Below are 19465 nucleotides of genomic sequence, written 5' to 3'. Positions count from 1 at the left end.
CCCCACTGTGCAGTCTTTATGTCACATGAGCAAGGGGTAACTGCAGTCTGCACAGTTAGGTCCACGTGGCCACCCTAGATGAGCCAAATTTGTTTCAAGCACCTGCTCTGTGCTGGGCTCTGTGTGGGACGAAGAGAACCCAGTTCCTTAGGAAGCTTTCAGGTTGTTGCAGGAGAAAGATGTTCAGACGCATACGTGCAGTGCTGGGGATGGCTTAGCTGGGTTTTTTCCAAATAGACTCTGTTTCAAGCAGTTAATTGGGAGGTGACCCCAGGATACATGTTGAGGGAGGGGGAACATGAGAATGAAGGGAGAGAAGTCACAAAAGAGGCCTCAGTGACCAGGTAACCACTGTGGGTAAGGGGCATCTGAGGGCCTCTATGGAATCTTGCCAGTCCAGGTGTGGCCAGCAGCCCGGGCATCACCTGGGGGCTTGTGGAAATGCAGCACTGTGGGCCCCAGACAGGCTGCAGCAGGAAGTGTTTGCACACTAATGTGTGGGAAACTGCTTTAAATGTTCCATTTTTATCAAACATGATAACTTTGATTTAAAACATATTTTTCTATATTTTAGGACTTGATTCTGCCAAACTGGATCCTTCTGAATAGCTTATTTGAAGTTTCCCATGTTTGAAATGGATATTAGAGCTCTCTAGCTCCTTGAAATCTCTTTAAAATGCATCTCCATTTATTTGTACTTTATCATAATTATAATTCAGTTGCAGAGACTGAAGGCTCACATAACCAACTGTTCTGTAAAATGCAAATTTTGCAGGGGAAATATTTCCCCTGAGAGAAAATAGACTGGCTGATACATTATTTTTAAAGGAACACACCTAGTGTCTTTGGTGCTTTAATGTTTTATCAATAGTTTCAATGAATAGAGGGCTGTTTGTGAAAGATCAATACACACACACTAAGAGAGGCTCCCAGAAATGCAAAAGAAGTTTCATATAGAACTTGTGGAATGTCAAAACCAAGTGGCTCAATTGTTTGCTTATAATCCTTTTTATTTATTAAAGTATCATTGATATAAAATCTTATGTTTCACATGAACAACATTGTGGTTTCAACATCCACCCATATTATCAAGTCCTCACCCGCCCCGCACCCCCACCATTGCAGTCACTGTCTATCAGCATAGTAAGATGCTATAGAGGCATTACTTACCTTCTCCATGCTGTACTGCTTTCTCCGTGATCGACCTATATTGTGATTGGGAATTATAGTGCTCCTTAGTCCCCTTCTCCCTCCCCACCCACTGTACCCAACACCCTCTTTGATAACGATTAGTTCCTTCTTGGAGTCTGTGAGTCTGCTGCTGTTTTGTTCCTTCAGTTTTGCTTTGTTTTTTTTACTCCACAAATGAGGGAAATCATTTGGTACTTGTCTTTCTCCACCTGGCTTACTTCACTGAGCATAATACCCTCTAGCTTCATCCATGTTATTGCAAATGGTAGGATTTGTTTTCTTCTTATGGCTGAATAGTATTCCATTGTGTATATGTACCACATCTCCTTTATCCATTCATCTACTGATGGACACTTAGGTTGCTTCCATTTCTTGGCTATTGTAAATAGAGCAGTGATAAACATAGGGATGAATATGTCTTTTTGAATCAGGGACCTTGTTTTCTTTGGGTAAATTCCTAGGAGTGGAATTTCTGGGTCAAATGGTATTTTTGTTTTAGTTTTTTGAGGCACCTCCATATTCCACAGTTGTTGCACCAATTTTCAGTCCCACCAACAGTGTAGGAGGGTTCCTATTTCTCTGCATCCTCACCAGCATTTGTTGTGTCTTGTCTTTTGGACAGTGGCCATTCTAACTAGTGTGAGGTGATATTTCATTGTGGTTTTAATTTGCATTTCCCTGATGATTAACGATGTGCAGCATCTCTTCATGTGCCTATTGGCCAACAAAATTTCTTCTTTGGAGAACTGTCTGTTCAGCTCCTCTGCCCATTTTTTAAAAGGGGTTATTTGTTTTTTGGGTATTGAGGAATGTGAGTTTTTTAAATATTTTGGAAGTTAGCCCCAGATTTGATACATCGTTCATGAATATATTCTCCCGTATTATAGAATACCTTTTTGTTCTGCTGCTGATGTCCTTTGCTGTACAGAAGTTAATTTGATGTAGTCCCATTTGTTCATTTTTTATTTTGTTTCCCTTGCCCTAGGAGATGTGTCCAGGGAAAAGTTGCTCATGTTTATAATCAAGAGATTTTGCCCATGTTTTCTTCTATAGTTTTATGGTTTCATGACTTACATTCAGGTCTTTGATCCATTTTGAGTTTACTTTTGTGTATGGAGTTAGACAATAATCCAATTTCATCCTCTTATATGTAGCTGTCCAGTTTTGCCAACATGAGTTGTTGAAGAGGCTGTCTTTTCCCCATTGTATATTCATGACTTCTTATCATATCTTAATTGGCCATATATGTGTGGGTTTATATCTGAGCTGTCTATTCTGTTGCATTGATCTATGGGTCTGTTCTTGTGCTAGTACCAAATTGTTTTGATTACTGTGGCTTTGTAGCATAGCTTGAAGTTAGGGAGCTTAATTCCCCCAGCTTTGTTCTCCCTTGTCAGGATTGCTTTGGGTATTTGGGGTCTTTTGTGTTTTCATATGAATTTTAGAACTACTTTTTCTCATTCACTGAAGAATGCTGTTGGAATTTTGATAGGGATTGCATTGAATCTGAAGATTGCTTCAGGCAGGATGGCCATTTTGACAATATTAACTCTTCCTATCCATGAGCACAGGATAGATTTCCATATATTGGTGTCTCCTTAAATACTCTCATCAGTGTCTTATAGTTTTCAGAGTAGAGGTCTTTCACCTCCTTGGTTAGGCTTATCCTAGGTATTTTCTGCTTTTAGATGCAATTGTACATGTAATTGTTTTCCTGATTTCACCTTCTGCTAGTTTGTTGTTAGTATATAGAAATGCAACAGATTTCTGTGTATTAATTTTGTATCCTGCAACTTTGCTGAATTCAGTTATTAGTTCTAGTAGTTTTTTGGTGGAGTCTTTAGGGTTTTCTATGTATATTATCATGTCCTTTGGAAATAATGACAGTTTAACTTCTTCCTTACCAATCTAGATGCCTTTTATCTCTTTGTGTTGTCTGACTGCCATGGCTAGGACCTCCAGTACTATATTGAGTAAGTGTGGTAAGAGTGGGCATCCTTGTCTTGTTCCCAGCCCTAGAGGAAAAGCTTTCAGCTTTTCACTGTTAAGTATGATGTTGTCTGTGGGTTTGTTGTACCTTTGTTATGTTGAGGTACATACCTCTATACCCATTTTGTTGAGAGTTTTTTAAAATCATGAATGGATGTTGAATTTGTTAAATGTTTTTTCAGCACCTATTGAGATGATCATGTGGTTTTTAATCTTTCTTTTTGTTAATGTTGTGTATGATATTGATTGATTTATGAATATCATACCATCCTTGCATTCCTGGAATAAATCCCACTTGGTCATGATGGATGGTCTTTTTTATGTATCTTTGGATTTTGTTTGCTAATGTTTTACTGAGAATTTTTGTGTCTATGTTCATCAGGGATATTGGAATGTAAATTTCTTTTTTTGTAGTGTCTTTGTCTGGTTTTGGCATTAGAATGATGCTGGCCTCATAGAATGAGTTTGTAACTATTCCTTCCTCTTCTACTTTTTGGAATGCTTTAAGAAGGATGGGTATTAGCTCTTTAAATATTTGGTAGAGTTTGGCTGTGTAGTCGTCTGCACTTGGAATTTATTTTTGGGGATTTCTTTTTTATTACCAATTTGATTTCATTGCTGGTAGTTTGTCTGTTCAGGTTTTGTTTCTTCCTGGATTAGTCTTGGAAGGTTGTATTTTTCTAGGAAGTTGTCTATTTCTTCTAGGTCATCCAATTTGTTGGCACATAACTTTTCATAGTATTCTCTAATAATTCTTTGAATTTCTGTGGTGTCTGTAGTGATTTTTCATTTTTCATTTCTGATTGTTTATGTTTTTTCTTGTTAAGTCTGGCTAGGGGGTTATCTATTTTTATTTTTTCAAAGAACCAAGCTCCTGGTTTCATTGATTCTTTCTATTGTTTTATTTTTCTCAATTTTATTTATTTATCCTCTCATCTTTATTATATCTCTCCTTCTACTGACTTTGGGCCTTGTTTGTTCTTTTTGTAGTTTCATTAATTGTGATTTTAGACTGTTCATCTGGGACTGTTCTTCTTTATTGAGGTAAGCCTGTATTGTTATATACTTTCCTCTGAACTGTCTTTGCTGTATCCTGCAGGTTTTGGGCAGTTGAGTTGTTTTCATGTGTCTTCATATATTGTTTGATCTCTGTTTTAATTTGGTCATTGATCCATTGATTATTTAGGAGCATGTTGTTAAACCTCCATGTGTTTGTGGGCTTTTTTGTTTTTGTTGCATTATTTATTTCTAGTTTTAAACCTTTGTGGTCTGAGAAGCTGGTTGGCACAATTTCAATCTTTTTGAATTTACTGAGGCTCTTTTTGTGGCCTAGTATGTGATTTATTCTGGAAAATGTTCCATGTACACTTGAGCAGAATGTGTATCGTGCTGCTTTTGGATGGAGTGTTCTAAAGATGTCTGTTAGGTTCATCTGTTCTAATGTGTTGTTCAGTGCCTCTGTGTCCTTACATGATCTGTCTTTTGGTGTGAGTGGTGTTTCAAGTTTCCTAAAATGACTGCATTGCATTCTATTTCCCTCTTTATTTCTGTTAGTGTTTGTTCCACATATGTAGGTGCTCCTATATTGGGTGCATATATATTTATAATGGCTATATCTCTTGTTGGACTGACCCCTTTATCATAATGTCCTTCTTTGTCTCTTATTACTTTGTTTTGAAATCTGTTTTGTCTGATATAAGTACAGCTACTCCTGCTTTTTTCTCCCTATTATTTGCATGAAATATCTTTTCCCATCCCTTGACTTTTAGTCTGTGTGTCTTTGGGTTTGAAGAGAATCTCTTGTAGGCTTGCTTATAATCCTTTATATTGACATGTGACTTTACTTTTGATATTAACTCATCTTCATCCCTTGTGTTAACAAGGATTAATCTAAGGTGATGAAACTAAATTTTCAGTAGTGTATCAGTTAGCTGTTGCTGCATAATAAACCACCTGCAAACTCAGTGTTTAAAAGAGTAATCGTTTCTTCTGCTCATATGTCTGCAGGTTGGCTGGGTGGCTTTGCTCATCTTTGCTGGACTGAGCTAAGGCTGTCTTCAGGCTGCAGGTTGGGTATGAATCTGTTCCTTGGACCAGTGGGCTGCCTGTGGAATACTTTGTAGCGAACTGCAAAATTTACCTACCAGTAAGTGGACAAGCCCAACTCCATAAACATATTTCAAGCCTTTTATTTAGCTATTTGGCTAATAATCTCATTAGCCAGAGGAAGTCACATGGCCAAGCCCAAACCATTGATAATAGAAGGTAGGGCATTTGGGAGGTGATTAGGTCATAGGAGGTCTGCCTGCATGATTGGGGCAGGATACTTTAAAAAGAGGCTCCAGAGAGCTTCCTCACCCCTTCTACCAACTGAGGCACAGCGAGAAGTTGGTAGTCAGCAATAGCTCTTGGTGGAACCCAGCCACACCAGCACCCTGACCTTGGACTTCAAGCCTCCAGGAACGTGAAAAAATTCTGTTGTTTATAAACTACTCTGTCTCTGGTGTTTTGTTATAGCAGCCAGGAGAGACTAAGACACAGAGCTATGCTCCACTGACCATGAGGCAAGCCACACAGCCAAGCCCAGGTTCAGTGGGGCAGGGAAGTGCACCTCCCAGAGGTAGAGGAACAGGCATAAATATTTTAGGGCAGTGAGTAGACTCTGAGGCACAGCGTTTTGCATAAGTCATGGTGCCGATATTTCAACGATTTTCTTCTCCTAAGAGAATCAGGAAACAAGCTCTGAGTGCCTGTGGTTACCAAGCATTTTACTGAATTTCTCATGTTGATTCATTTAACCTTTATCAACACCATGAGGAAGATTTTTGTAACCCATTTTATGGATGAAGTGATAAGCTGCGGAGCCAGTACATGGAAGTTTTTTCTGGCAGCCTTCAACTGCTTTGAATATTGGGTCACATTTTTTGTGTGTGTGTCATGGCAAATCAAACATTTATTTCTTAGGGAAAAATGTTATCTCCCTCCCACTACCCCCATCTGAAATGCCCTGTCAACCTAAATGTGAGCTTGTTATTAATGCTCAGCCAGCATTACTGAGCTGGGCATAGGAGTGGTAGTGTAGAAAGGTAGACAAGGACTGGGAGCATTGGATTTATCCCATGAATCAAGTGTTTACTGGTGGTTCTGATTCCCACTCAAGTATGAGCACTACTGTCCTAGGCTACCTGAAGGAGAAGACTCTCAGCTCTATTAGCATTTTTATTCACTTACTCATTTCAGGTTAGTGGAGGATTCCTTTCCTGTCTGGGGATGACAGGGGCCAGGCCTGGGCAGACCAGCCTCAGAGTAGTGACAGTTGCCACTGAGCCTATGAAAACCTCAGGGAGAATCACTGTCCTGATTCCTGCTCAGCTACACGGACCCCACAGTGATCAGGAGGGGCTTCTCCTCTGACATCCAGGCTTACGTCCAGGGTCTGACCTGGGGTTCTCAGCCTTGGCTAACCCTTTGGGGTGTGTCCTGGTCATTGCAGATGTTCAGCAGCTGCCGCTGTGTGCGAACAGCAACAGCCCTCACCTCATTTGTGACATCAGTGAGGTGACACCCTGCCCACTCCACTCCTGGCTTTGAGAACCTCTCTGTAAACGTGGTCACTGGGAAACCGTGTTCTCAGGAGAACAAGTGACGGAGAGGCGAGTGGCTGGAAGGGCCAGCAGCGGCTTTGGGTCTCAGCCCCTCCAAGGGCCACCTGTCAACATCTTTCCCTGTTTGCTCTTCACTCCCAGTCCTCTCCGACCAAAACAGCACATGCCCACAAACGTGATTTTCATAAATGACTTTTACTTCTTAATCATGTCTTTTGACAGTAAGTCTTGGCAATGTGCATGTCACATGAAGGCAAGCATTTCAGAAATCATTAAGACATGGGCCTCTTTGCATTTTCTTAGATCATTAAAATATTTTCATTTATAAAAATTAATCTGAATATAAATATTGACACTGAAGATCAAAATCACTTGATGATAAAATAATTCTTCTGGAACTATAACAGATGCTTATGGTTTCTAATAGTAAATTAAATACTTGCACTTATTTGGCACAAGGAACCCTTTATAAAATTTCAAATGCCATAGAGCAGGCAGCTGCTTTTTTTTTTTTCCGCAAGGCTTACACAGTACACATTTTTGTCAAAGAAAATTGAAATATTTTAACACCGTGACACAATAGTTGCTTTTCATGCCTCTTAAAGAAAAAAGGTCTGAGTTCTATTTGGAGCTCAGACCTTTTTTTCGTAGTGTTTTTAAATTTTGTATGTTTTCTTTGAGTCACACCAACAGAACAAAAATCCAAAGATGTAGTTTATTTCAAAGGAGTCATTTCTGTTTACCACATACACAGCATCGACAAGGAGTATTATTGGAAGGTAGGTAGACCCCTGTCAAGAGTGGGTCATCACACACTTCGGCAGAACATCAGGCCCAGTCAGGTGCACAGCAGCAAGGATGCAGAGTTGGAAAGAGAGTGAGGCTTTTGGGAGGCATCCTGGTTATACTTAGCTTGAAGGTGTGACTTGGGAAAAGTAATCTCTTTGGCCCTCAGTTTCCAAATCTGCAAAGTGGGCATGCCTGCTGCATAGGGTTGCTATAGGAATGAAATGAGGAGAGTGTTGCCTCCTTCCACACAGTCGCTGAGTAAACATTGGTCATGCTGTTCCCCTGCCTCCTGCCTTCTGTTTTCTTAGATTTAGAATATATCAGAGGCAAATTTTAAAAAGGCTGTTAATGTTCAGTTAAATGAAATTCAATTCCATGTGCTTAAACACACTCTGGGCCATCATACATTTGAGACCACAAATGTGCAGTTCATGTTGACGTTTGTGTTCATTAAATTTAGTTTGTCCTTGTTTTCTTCTTACCTGTATGTTTTCTAAGGCTGTTCCTTAGCAATTTTTATCTTTAAGTCATTTCATTTTACTACTTTTGCTGAATATTTATTGGGAAATAAATTTTGGAGGACATTTTCTGACATGGTTGTAGTTCATTTAGGTAAGGAACCCACTTACCTGACTCTCATCTGTGGCCACTGCTGGGCTGCATCATGTTGATTCTGGACAGGGCCACAAAGTTAAGTCAAGCCCCCTCCCCTTCGGAGTGGGGAACCTCAGTAAGTCCAGGGAAGAAGCGCATGTCCTCAAGGGGATGTTGTTGCAGGAGGACCTGGCAGGGCACGGGTGAATCAGAGCTTGTATTCTGGCTTGACTACAAGCCATGGGAATGGCAGGGAGGGCTGCAGGCAGTCTAGCAGGAAGGAGGTGGCTGAAGGGAGACCTGCATCCTGGATGGGTGAGTGTTCCCCAAAGTAGACAGTTGCTTGTGCATACAGGGGCATCTTCACTTCCCCTTAGCATTGGTAGGACAAAGGTGCTTGTGAGTGACTAACGAGAACTGGTAACAGATGAAATGATAGTACCCATCTCCCTCCCCTCCGCGCCCCCACCCCAGCCATTTTCCTTTGGAGAAATACTTGACATGTGATTCTAGTTGAACCAAGGGATTAAAAAAAAAAAACTAAGACAACACACAGCAGCAAAGCAACCTGGGAAAAGGTGGAGCTCTGCTGTTGGCTGCCAGCATCTCGGATTCCCTGGGGGCCTAAGGCAGAGAGCGGACGCCAGCGCCATGCTGGCTCTGGGAGGGCACTGGGCCTAGGTATCGGGCAGCCCTTGCAGTGGGCAGTGGCACTGAGCCTCCCAGGCTCTCTCCTCAGGTGGAAATCCGTGCAGGCTTTGGTGGCTGTGGGTCAAGGCACTGTTGGGTACGGCTGGCGGCAGTGGGTCACTGGCAGTGGGGTTCCATGGCGCTAATACATGGCAGCTGACTCCTGGGCAGGCTCCTGAGGGAGACAGCGAACACCTGCTCTCAGCCACTTGGTAAAACTGAGAAGAGGCAATGAAAACCAAGTCTACTGTGCTTTTTTTTTTTTTACCTTAAAAGGTGTTCATGCTCATTGACCAGTTACATATTTCACAATACTGAAAAAGTGATGCATTTTTTTACATAATCCATCTGAAGCTTATTTTGGCATATGGAGTAAGACAACTATTTAATTTTATTCCCTTTCCACTACTATCCATGGACAACTTGCCCAGCAGTTTTAGAACAATATATACCTTCTCTATTTGTTAATGTTTTAAAAATCATAAGATACATTCTTCATATATGCCTGTATCTATTTCTCAGCATTCTATTCTATACCTTTATCATCAACTCATCTATAGCTCTTAATTTGTTTTAAAATCTGGCAGGAAAAATCACTTCAATTTTGCAAAATGCCTTTGCCAGTTCTTTCTGGTTTATTCTTATATGAACTTGAGTTCAAAAGAACATCCCACTGAGAATTGTATGAGAATTAGATTAAACTATAAATTATTTTGGGAAGAAATTACTTTTCTTAATAAATTATTGGTGTTTATCAGTATCTTAATATTAAAGGTATCCTGGTATTCCTGTAAAATTTACCTGGTGATTTATATTTCATGTACTGCTGCATTTAATATGCTAATATTTTATTTAGTATGCTGCATCTCTGTATATCTGAAGAAGTACAACTGGAGTGTGGTTTGTGCATGTCTGTGTGTGCCTGTGTGTGAGGGGCATGGAGCAGATGTACACGCTTATCAGCCAGGTCAGGGTCTGGGAGTTGGGGTTATAGTAGCTTCACAACATGAATCTTTCAGTTTGCAATTTTTTTAATGTTCTGGAATATTTTATATTGCATAGGAATTAAACATCCCTGAAAATTTTATCAGCAAAACCATTTTGCCAGAAAATCTGTCTTTGAAGTTTTAATAAATTAAAAATTTTTATTTGTCAGTTTTTACTAATATTCTGATTTAATTAGAATTAAGACTTTAAATTTATTAGCATAGATTTATATTACATTGAATATTTAAATAAAACATTTGCATCTTCATTAGAATCTCTTTTATTTTTTTTCTTGATTTGGCTCACAAAACACTTACTTTTTCATATTTTTCCAAAGAGTAACCTCTTGGATTCATGATCATTTTCACAGTTTTCTGGTCTTAATTGGTTTTGCACTCATCTTTCAAGTCTGGAATTCAATGTCCTGTTCATTAGTTTTGCTTCTTTAATAATGGAGAAAATATTCAATACTATGATTTTGACTCGGTGTAGTTTTATATGTATCCCATTTGTTTTGATATATGAAATGTTTTCATTTTCTAAATACTCTGTGGACTTGCTTTCCTCTTTAATGCAGTAGTTACTTGGAAACGGCCCACGTGGTGTGCGTGTGTATGTATGGCCGTGTATGTGCGTGCACACACTTTCTGACTTCCAAGTAGAGTTTCTGTTGTAACTTTCATGCTAGTTTTCTACATTTTCTCTGTCCAGTATGGTATTCACTACCCACATGTAGCTGTTTACATCTAAAATAACTAAAATTAAGTACATTTAAAAAATCAGTGCCTTCAAGGCAGTAGCCACATTTCAAGGGATCATAGCCATATGTGGTTGGTGGCTACCATATTGGTTACTTCAAATATAGAACATTTCCATAATTTCAGAAGGCTCTATTGGACAGCACTGTTTGAAAATATTTTCCAAGTTGAGGTCACAGAAGGTAGTTTTATACTTTCTCCTTTTTGGAATTTATGGAGGCTTTCTTTGTATAAAACAAATTTTTATAAATGGTCCACTAATGTTTGGAAAAAAGGTGGATCCTCTGTAGAGTATGAAGTTAAATAAATATCTTAACTAAAGCTTAATGATCACACTATTCAAATTCTCTAACTTGTATTTATTTTTGGTATACTTGGGCTTCCAAGGGCTGACAAAGGAATTTTAAAGTCACCAACCATAGCACAATAAATTGTGTTGCTCTGTTGTTTGCCAAATCAAGAAAGGATACCTCCTTACTGTATCTAAATTGAAACATCTCTCCTTTTCTCTGAAAGCTTCTGCTCTTGAATTCTACTTTGTTTGAAAGTAGTGTTTCTGCCCTTTCCTCTTTGTTTGCATTTGGTTAGTAAATACTATCCATTCCTTAATTTTTAACTTCTTTGTGTGAATTTACTTTTAAAAATAATTTCTTGAGGTGAAAATTCATATAACATAAAATTAACTGTTTTAAAGTGAACAATTCAGTGGCATTTAGTACATCCACATGTTGGGCAAACACTATATGTAGTTTCAAAACATACCATCATTCTAAAGTAAAACCTCCCCACATCCCCTGGCAACCAGTGACCTGCTTTTTATCTCTATGAAAAATAATTTATACTAAACTCTCTTACTTATAACAGATTCTTCCTGGCCCTAGTTGCCTGCTCTTTTAGTGTGATAATGCATCTTTTTAGTCCTTTGTATTAATAGCCAGGAGCACGGTAAGTGAATGTTGAAGGGTCAGGGGCAATGGCTGACCGGTGGGGGAGGCCATGAGCAGCATGTTGCTACATGGTGCCCGAGAGATGCAGCAGCCTCCGCTCAAAAGGGGCTGCCTCCATCAGGCCATGACCAGCGGTCTGGGCTCCTGACACAGGGTTGACAACGGGTGGAGGGCAAGGAGGGGCAGGGGACACAGAAAAGGCAGCAGAATACATTGGTCCTTGCTTATCTTGTCACTGCAGACACCACCACCCTCTACAATGGCTCATTATGGAACAAAGGCGGTTTAGCTGGATGGTCATTTCCCATGGCAGCGGCATCAAGCATTTGCCAAAATTTTGGAGCATATGTTGGTGTTTAGCCAAACAATCTGTAAGCCCTCTCTATATGATCTCCAGTTTGTGCAAATCAAACTCCTCCTTCCTTTGCCACATTTAGGGGCAGCTGCTGACTTTTTTCAGGAACACAAGTAATTAATGGCTAACAAGAAATTTAAGGAAGCGTGGATAGGGATCAAAGACAGAATAAAAACTTTTATACCTCAACCAGACCTTACATTCCTGTGTACGTATTTCTATTTCTCTTACATCAAACCTGGTTCTTATAAGGAGCTGGAGATACTGTTGAGACTGTGTGTCCACATATCAAAGAGGTTAGCAATTCATTACCTCTCTTTACCCTCACCACCCAACCAACAAACCATGAGACTATGCCAGAAGACTATGGAGCTGCAGAGTGGAGGTATGCCAGGGACTGAGAGAGTGTGGGCAGCAGGCAGGGCCACTCACCGGCGAGTCCTTGCTGGAGCTTTTCCTCTCTACAGTCCTGTCTATCGAGGAGCCTTGGAGAACGAAGTTGCGGTTAAATGTTTTAATGGTCACTGAAGATGCCTCCGTTTTTTCAGCTAACAGGAAACAAATGGGAGTAAGCATTACCCAGAAGCTGGACTGGTTGCTCAGGAAGAAAGACCAGGTGCCAGATCACCCAGATTTTCACCCAAAACTTGGCATTGCATTCTAGATTTGGTCCATAGGTCTGATTGTGGAATCTTTTTGTTTTGTGTTTATTTTTATGATGAACCAAATAACTCAAGGCATTATTAGAGCTTTCTGGGTGATGGTAGCTTGAGGATAACCCAGTACAGCCCGTAAGTTCTCACGTGCAATTCTGAAACATGACAGGCTCTAAAAACTGCAAATCTTTACAACTTTGGAGCCAAAATTGTCTGATGGCAAAACCTGACTTGAACTGACTTGCCTCCACTTGAAATCCTTGTCCGTCCCACCAACTGTGAACATTCTCACACTTTGCTGCAAGGATATTAATGGGTTTATCAGACGATGGCCCAGACCTCCGGGGGAGGGGGCTGTTATGAAAATATAGCACATGTAACATATTACCTTTCTAAGGTCCCAGGAATTCTGAAACATGTACTGACACAAGGGTTTCTAACAAGGGATCATCTGTAATAAATTTTGGTTATATAGGGTTTTGTGGAACACAAAGTGGGCACTCTGTATGTGTTTGTTGGACAATGAATGGTGGAATCAAGACTCAAACATGCATCTTCTGACTTTCTACTCTTCTCATTTGTAGACCTAAATTTCTAGTTTGGTATCATATTGGATGGATCCTGAATCCAGGGAGATTAATGAAATGTCCAGTGGTGAGGGTGGCATAACTGGCATTGCTCACTTCCCTTCCAGGTTGGGCACCCACACCTCCCTGACAGTCACCATTCCAGCACATTCTGACAGCATCCTACTGTAAGCACCACCTCTCTTGCTTGGCTCATGTGTGGGGCAGGTCAGAAGTACCAGGGAGTTAATGAGCCCCACTGCCCCAGAGTGACCTCCAGGTAGTATCTCACCTTACTGCTCCTTGAGCAGCACACACCCAGGGCAGTCATATGTCTCCCACACATCCCCAGAAGGATTTAGCCTCAGTTGCCCAAAGTAAACTACTAATTGAAGTACGCTGTATTGACTTAATTTCTGTCCCCAAATAACTTCTCTCTTCCTCCACCAGCATTATGTGGAATCACCTCCATATCACATCCTTTCCTTGTCTCAGGGTCTGCTTCTTGGGGGATTCAAGTCAAGATAGACTCTCCACAAGAGCAACTCTGGGTGAGAACTCCCCCTTAGATCTAGCCCTCAAACTCAGATCTCCAAATAACTCAAAATAAACAGGTCCGGCTTCACTCTTTGGTAGCTTTGCAGATTTAATTTCAGCATACCTTTCCCAGGTGGAGCTGGCAGTTTCCTCCTCTGCTGCCTTGATGTGTCTATGGTTTGTACCTACAGACAGACATGGCAATCAATATGCCTCCATATCGATACCTTATTTTCCAAATTTCCCAGGTCGTGCAGTCTTCCAACGGAGGGAGGGAAGGACCAACGCACCTGGTTCCTTTGCTTCTGATCTCGTTTTCTGGTGAGGCGCACACACGGAGCTATGTTTAATCCTGCAATGGTCAGGGCTGAAATCCGGCTCTCGATATCAGATATCTTAGTGCAACAGAAAGACAGAATCAGGAGGGAGGAAGTGCAGGAGGGAAGAATCTTTGCTAATGGTGCCATGAGTCTACAAATAGCAGATCTGCGTTAGTGTGCGCCCCTTTGTTCATTCTACCATGCATTTCTCTGTCTAGTGCTACAGTGAGAAAATGGAACACAGGCCTTTCCATGTAAAACTCACATGTCCAGTTTGGTAGCTAGAGGACCCAACAACACTCCTGCCGGAAGCCCCCTGGTGTAGAGGGAACCCTGGCCAGGACCATCTGGGAAGCCCGCACGGGCGGTAACACTTGACATGAGCTTTGAAGGGCAAGTCCCCTTCATAGGTCCTGCTGCTTCTCCCATGACTCCATTAATTCCAAACCACAGCATCAGGTCTCAGAAGGGAGGCCTACTAGCCCTGGCTCAAGTCCATTTCCTCAATTAAGAGGCCAAATGGACTTAAGGAACGGCCTTCTCTCTCTGGGCCTCTGTCTCCTTGGCTATAACACTGGAGGGTCAGAATTGCTCAGCTTTCCTTCCCACAGTGTCTTAAGGTGGATCCAGAGAGCAAGAGCCCACCAGTGGCTGAAGGAACTCTGGTCCTGCCCTGGCCTGGGGACGATGAGGAAGCCATCAGCCTAAGTACCTTAAATATGCGAGCCCGTCTGTAACCCTAGGATACCGGTGCCCTTCTTTTGGCTTTCAGACAAGGACACTGTGGCTCAGCAGGGTGGGGGCATTCCCAGCATCTCACAGCCAGTCTGGGTCAGGGCTCAGGGCTCAGAATGAGTGCCGACCCTTAGGCCCAGCCACATTGCCACGTTCTCAGGGAACTTTCCAAAGCCTGGCCTGGGGATGCCAGAAGGGGCAGGAGGAGGCCAGCAGAGTCAAGGGAGGGCATGCGGATCACGGCATCCTGCTCAGACTGCACCATCTGAGTGTGGCTGGGGCATCAAATGGGACCAGAATGTAGGCCCAGCACTAACACGTGCTGCGCCTGCAGGCCTCTCCCTGCCTCCCATATTTTGTGCATTCTGCTGCCATTTACTGAGGGCGTTTCTGGACAAAGACTATAGGAAATGCAGAGAGAAGGGCAGAAAAGTCAGAAAATGCGGAGATGCTTCCCCTAGCTCAGTAGCGGGTAGTTTTCCTCAGAAAAGGAGAAGGAGATAGGTGAAGGCCAAGACTGACGCAGCTGGTGAAAGAATCCAAGTTCAGCTGCCCTGCGGCCAACTGCCAGCAGGGGCCACAGTGCAGCCCTGGCCCCCTGGGTGCCTGCCCTGAATTCTCAGATGTCTCACTGAGAGCTGCATTCCTTTGGTTTACAGACCAACACACGGTACACCCCTCTGAGAAAGGCTGCAGGCTAAACCTTTTTCAGTTATTAGCAATTGGTGTTGGTTAGAGGCCCAGATTCACTCCTGGAAGCAGTTTTGAAGGAGGGCCTTGCTCAGAGGGCCCTGGGAAACAGGTCAATGAGAGAACAAGCTGTAACCTCCAGATTTGCTGGCTGCCAGGCTCTGGAATAAGAAAGGGTTATTTTTTCAAGTTTTAGTCCATAGGGCAAAGGACAGAGAAAGAGGAAAGGACACGACTGAGGGCCGATTTTGCCAACATTTCATTATCTATCTTCTCTCCACTGACCTACCTACCTAATTATGTTCTGTTTCATTCTTGAGGCTGTATATCCAGTGAACCTTATACTTTCTAGAAGGGGATGATTAATGCAGCTCTGAGTTTCTTGGGAGCCAAAGCAAGATCAGTGTAGGACTCTGTGTCCACAATATAAAGACCAAGTACTCAGAAGAACAGCCTTTCCTGGTACGAAGAGTTAAGATTGGGACCTTCCCCAGGAATGCCCACAGAGATGGCCCCATGCAGCACGGTTTTGACAACATCCTTGGCAGTGTCCCCATGGGTCATCCTGTCTCCTGCAGCCCCAGGAAAACCTGTCCCAAAGGTAAACTCCAAGGGGCAGTGTCCCTAGAATCTGACCTAATCCAAGAACACAGTATTGCACAACTACCCTCTCTGTGTGGACACTTCCCCTCCCTGCAGGGCACCATCTGTGACGTCCTCTGTGAGATTCAGCTTTGGATGGGAATGGACAGCAGGGAGTCTAAGGTTTCATCTGGCAGCAACTGGCATTACAGGGAGAGGCCCCATGCTAAGGACACTTCCAACGCTGAGAAGAGCTAGGGTTGACAGCCACTCTTGCAAATTAAGGCCTCTTTGTAAGTGAATATGTGTCTGCTGGCAGAACAGACACATTTCTCAGGAAACTACACAGCACAACCTGTGCAGAATGTGGTTATGTGGTCAGAAAGATGGGTTCAAAACATGGTTTCATCACTTTCTTGCTACTTGACCTTGGGCAAGTGGTTTAACCTTTCTGAGCCTCAGTCTCCCCAGATATAAAAGGGATAAAATATCAGTAGTCACCTCATGGGGTTGCTGAAAGGATTAGCTGCAATAAAGCTTTAAACACAGCTCCTGCCACAAAGTAAGGCTCACTAGACATCAGGATATATACTGGGTAAATATAATATTATTATGAATATTTTAAGATGAATAATAAATTAATAGGCACATTGAAATACACGTAAAATGGGCATTTTGGACTCTAGGAATTTCTGCCACAAAACGTGGCTCATAATGTAAGCCTAGAAATGCTTGGAAGCAGGAATAACTAATTGTCCAGTAAAATCCTCCTAAACACCCATAAATAATATTAACTTCCTGCTAAACCATTCAAGAAGTATTTGCTTCAAAAGGTACCCCAGAAAACAAGTGATCTGATTCTACCTTATATAACTTTGACTATAAATTGATTAAATGTTGGGTGTCATTTATGGAAAATTACTTGATTTGAGGAGAGTTGCTCTTTCACCACTTTTGCTGATAATAAATAGTCAGCAGGGCACCTGTGATGTGATCATTCCTAGCACAGCATTAGCTTTTCTGCACAGGAGAACCTCCCCCATGCTTGTATATCCAGGAGTGTTAATGTCAGTGGTGGTTGTGACTTTTGATTCTTACAAATATTTATTTAAAAAATAATTACCACCTGAGACTGTCCCTTTCTCTATCAGAGGTAGTTTCCACTGACCCCAGTTGTCCCAAGGATGTAGTTTAAGATGCAGAATCTATAGACATAACAGTGAGCCAAGTGAGCCAAGGTATACAGAGCTTATGTTGCAGAGACCAGCATTTCTTCTGGGTCCCTGAGATGGGTCTATGGACCTCAGCTTGAGAGTCAGTGACTTAGAACACAATCAGTTCTGACCCAGAGTCAGAGGCCAAGGAGTTATCCATGAAAACTGCAAATAAGCATCTTCACAAAGTTATAGACAATGTAGTGATCAGTTCTGAAATGCTATATCTAAGTCATGCAAAATATTGGTCTAAGAAATCTAAGCTTCCAATTTCACTCATTTATTCAACCCATTTTTTTCTGAGTGCCAAGCCTGTGTGAAGTATCTAGGTGCTGGAGTTACTGGGTATACACACAGCTACAGTCCTGTCCCCATGGAGCTTTCAGTCCATAGTGGGGTAAAGTGGCATTAAATAAGTGGTCAATGGTGTAATAAGGGTTGGGTGGTCCCGGGGTGGAAAGGTGGTCTAGAGAAGGGTGTGCCATATACGGGGACCTATTAGCAAGGAGACCTACCCATGGGTCAGAGAATTTGTCCGAGGAAAGTGGCATAGGCATTAAAGAGATGTCTGATCCATTACGAAGGCTATAGTTTGGGAAGAAGAGAGCTGCACTTTAAAAAAAGAGGATTCGTGGAACCCACCTGAAAGGACCATACATGCCCAAGTTACACTGGAGGTGGTGGGAACTACGGAGCCTTTGAAACGACTCCTGTGGAAGAGGGCACCCTCTCCTTTTGCCAGGTGGTCCTCTGTCTGGGCAGAGAGGAGACTTCTTACCTGGAGCTCAGCCTGGTGGACCTGGGCTGCAGCCGTGGCCACCTGGTCCTCCAGATGGGCCAGTTCAGTCTCATCAGTGCCACTGTGGATGCAGCGGGCGGCATCCTCCAGTTCAGTCAGCTGGCCTTCGAGTCCATACACAGTGCCTGCCGCCAGGTACACCTGTAGAGGAGGTACAGCCTTTGAGCTCAGGTTGTGGAGCCAGGACAGGGGTGCCCTTGCATGGAGTCCTGGTACTTCCAGGGAGTAAACAAGTGCCAGGCTCCACACTGGGGGCAAAGACAGGGAATGTCCCCATTTGAGACATGCTTCACCTTAAATGGTAGCATGAGGTCTTACCACCCCCTCAGTATCAGCCACACCACCTCCCCCCAACTTTCCTGCAAGAAAAAACAATTTGTAAATTTTGAAAATACAATAAAATAGTACAAAATACATCAGCTACATAAATTGTGAATGTGTCCAGTGACCCTAACAACCATAATATCAAGACAGAAGAAACAAAGAGAAAAGCTCATGATGTGGTTTTTTTCCAAGAAAATTTTGGTCTTAAATAAAATAAAAAAAAATACATTACTTAATTTAGTAATTAAGAAAAATTCAGAACACATGAAACAGATGAAATTAATTTAAAACAACTACAAATTTTTAGTGAATTATCTCTGCTTGATTACTTTCAGCTTGCTTGGAATAGGTTAAGGGAATTAAGATAGATCTGAAACTTACAGTAGGGAAATACTTTCTTAGAAAATAGTTTGATGTTAAGAGAAGGATGTTAAATCTATGAAGTTAAAAAGAACATCAGATAAGGAGAGTGATCTGAGGAAAAGTTAAAGGAAAAAATATTTTGACTTTAAGAGTTTATAAAGTGATTCCCATAAAAGTGAGCAAAGTAAAATTATTGGAGTAATTCAGACTGAGGGATGCCAGTCAGGGTGAATGAAACCAGAGCTTCTGTGGCCGAAACAATAATGTGACAAAATAACCCCCACACAAGGAACAAGATGGCTCTAAAGAAGCTAATTACTTAAAGAGAGGTTTTGAGACTTAATCAATGTATATAAAGCTCTAAACATGTAATCACAGCAACGTTGAATTTGAATGAAACGAGTGCAGTCACCCTTTACCAGTTCCTTTCACTTGGGTTAAAAATAAAACAAGATAAGCAAGAGCTTTGCATGCAAGTCAGGCACATCTGCTCTTGGCCACACTGAGGGTTGGTGAGGAGAAAGACTCAGATGCTCCTACTCTCATCAGTTCCTCGGCATGACGCATGCATCTGCATTAAAAGGGGCAATTTTACAAAACCTTTCAAAGTGGAACCAAGGCAGGTACGGGTTTGGTGAAAGCAAATTCGTGCATCAACAAGCACTACCGGTGGGGCTGGGGCTTCCGGTGGCGACTGACAGTGGGCTCAGCGCTTTGTAGGCCACAGAGGAGGGGAGGGGTGCGTGATTCTGGCACCCACAGTGCCACACTGCT

The 19465-nt window shown here is 42.0% G+C and overlaps 1 protein-coding gene across 9 annotated transcripts in view; it reads right to left on the bottom strand.

Annotated features, from left to right (window-relative positions):
- Nucleotides 1-7486: 7486 nt before the first annotated feature.
- MYRIP (myosin VIIA and Rab interacting protein) overlaps nucleotides 7487-19465 on the bottom strand; it is a 229277-nt gene continuing 217298 nt past the window's right edge. For 7 of the 9 annotated variants that reach the window (XM_073224000.1, XM_073224006.1, XM_073223999.1 and 4 more), the window contains 5 exons: nucleotides 17984-18145; nucleotides 13955-14059; nucleotides 13789-13849; nucleotides 12338-12453; nucleotides 7487-9033 (listed from right to left, as the gene is read on the bottom strand). In XM_073224000.1, coding sequence (XP_073080101.1) covers nucleotides 9001-9033; nucleotides 12338-12453; nucleotides 13789-13849; nucleotides 13955-14059; nucleotides 17984-18145 — 477 coding nt within the window. In that variant the 3' untranslated portion in view covers nucleotides 7487-9000. The remainder of the gene's footprint in view (nucleotides 9034-12337; nucleotides 12454-13788; nucleotides 13850-13954; nucleotides 14060-17983; nucleotides 18146-19465) is intronic. The other 2 variants (XR_012125972.1, XM_073224002.1) reach the window with 2 other exon arrangements.

This window comes from Manis javanica, chromosome 15 (genome assembly GCF_040802235.1).
Source record: "Manis javanica isolate MJ-LG chromosome 15, MJ_LKY, whole genome shotgun sequence".
NCBI classification, from domain to species: domain Eukaryota; kingdom Metazoa; phylum Chordata; class Mammalia; order Pholidota; family Manidae; genus Manis; species Manis javanica.
The sequence above is the reverse complement of the archived record's forward strand: the minus strand, read 5'-3'. Positions and strand labels throughout refer to the sequence as shown.